We start from the raw sequence: 1,801 nt of genomic DNA on the forward strand, positions 1-1,801 counted from the left end.
TGAAGTGAAAATATGAACATTATTTAATAACTGAGTCTCTGTAATAAACCATTTGAAAATATTTTACAAGGAGTCACACGCACGATTATCTTACAAATTGTCTTTTTTGTTGTTTTTTTTGAAGTTTTCCAACTCTTCTGTACAAAAAAAAAAAAAATCAAAACCCAAAGAAATTAAAAATAAATTAAAGAAAATCAATTAAAAACCCAACGCCTTGGAATAAGCAGAGAGAAGCTTTCAGGTGGGGACGGGGCAGGAGGCGACCCCGGCGGGACGGGGGGGCCCGGGGCCACGCCGCCTCTTCGTCTCATTGGTTTTTAACTTAAAATAGACTATATATGTATATATTTATAGGTATGTATAGTGGTGGTTTTCTGGCAGAGCACCTAACTAGACTACAGAAGTACACACACTCCCGGTAACACAGAGCCATCTGTTCAAACACGGTTCCCAGAGACAGTAACCAAACACACACTGAAAAAGCTACAAGCAGAATGACCATTAATTAACCCCAGCACTAATTAGCGCCTGGCGTCCTCCCCAGCCCCTCCCCCCCCCCCGGGGGGGGGGTCCCCCAGCCCTGGTTGATGGGGTGGCTCCGAGCGGGGTGCCCCAGGGGGGTGAGGGTCCCCAGGGCTGCCCGCCCAGGCGGTGGGGGGGCATGGGTGGGTGGTGGGTACAGCACCCCTGGCACTGCAGCACCCTGGGGGGGTTGGGGGGGGGCTGTGCTGGGTTCCCCCAACCCCGTGGCACCTTTCCTGGGGTGGTGGTGGGGTACAGTGGGGTGCTGGGGCTGAGCCTCCTTGGCACCCAGCGTTTCGGCTGGGGAGGGGGGGTGGATGCCCCCACCCGAGTGCCCCACTGTGAGCCCCAGCACCTCGGGGCACCCCACTACAGGGGTACCTCCTGCCCCCCCATTGCTGGGTGCCCCCACCGTGGCCAGCCGGCAGCCCCCGCTCCCCCAGCCCTGGTTGATGGGGTGGCTCCGAGCGGGGTGCCCCAGGGGGGTGAGGGTCCCCAGGGCTGCCCGCCCAGGCGGTGGGGGGGCATGGGTGGGTGGTGGGTACAGCACCCCTGGCACTGCAGCACCCTGGGGGGGTTGGGGGGGGGCTGTGCTGGGTTCCCCCAACCCCGTGGCACCTTTCCTGGGGTGGTGGTGGGGTACAGTGGGGTGCTGGGGCTGAGCCTCCTTGGCACCCAGCGTTTCGGCTGGGGAGGGGGGGTGGATGCCCCCACCCGAGTGCCCCACTGTGAGCCCCAGCACCTCGGGGCACCCCACTACAGGGGTACCTCCTGCCCCCCCATTGCTGGGTGCCCCCACCGTGGCCAGCCGGCAGCCCCCGTGCCGGTGACCCGAGGGATGGGCATGGGGGCCTGGCACGTCCCTTTGGGGGGACACATGGCACCTCCTGCTTGGGGACATGTGGGACATCCCGCTCGGGGGCACACAGCACACCCCATTTGGGGACACGTGGCATGTCCCCCTCGGGGACAGGCAGCAGGTCCTGCTGGCCAGCGCGGTTTCTTTGGCAGGGCTGCCGGGGATGGGTTGGGGGGCCTGGCAGGGCTGGGGGTGGGCAGGATTTCACAGTGATCTGCAGAACGGAAAAGAAACAAAATACACTTTTTCTCCCCCTCCTTTTCACCCCAATATCTGTGGCCCAAGAACGCGGGAGAGCGGCTGAGCCCACAGCAGGGACCAGGGCTCCATCCCACCCTGGCGCAGGCGATGGCCGGTGCCCCCCCACCTCTGCCCCTGCCCGCACCGGCCCCGAGCCCGCAGGGATGCTGGAGCTGCACA

The 1,801-nt window shown here is 62.1% G+C and overlaps 1 protein-coding gene across 1 annotated transcript in view; it reads right to left on the reverse strand.

The window, feature by feature from the left end:
- Positions 1–1,801, reverse strand: part of LOC106894706 (formin-2-like) — a 3,294-nt gene continuing 1,493 nt past the window's right edge. The window contains exon 2 of the mRNA XM_014953544.1: positions 1–570. Within this exon, the coding sequence (XP_014809030.1) occupies positions 518–570 (53 nt within the window). The 3' untranslated portion in view covers positions 1–517. The remainder of the gene's footprint in view (positions 571–1,801) is intronic.

The sequence above is a fragment of the Calidris pugnax genome, unplaced genomic scaffold (assembly GCF_001431845.1).
Source record: "Calidris pugnax isolate Ruff unplaced genomic scaffold, ASM143184v1 scaffold247, whole genome shotgun sequence".
Taxonomy (NCBI): domain Eukaryota; kingdom Metazoa; phylum Chordata; class Aves; order Charadriiformes; family Scolopacidae; genus Calidris; species Calidris pugnax.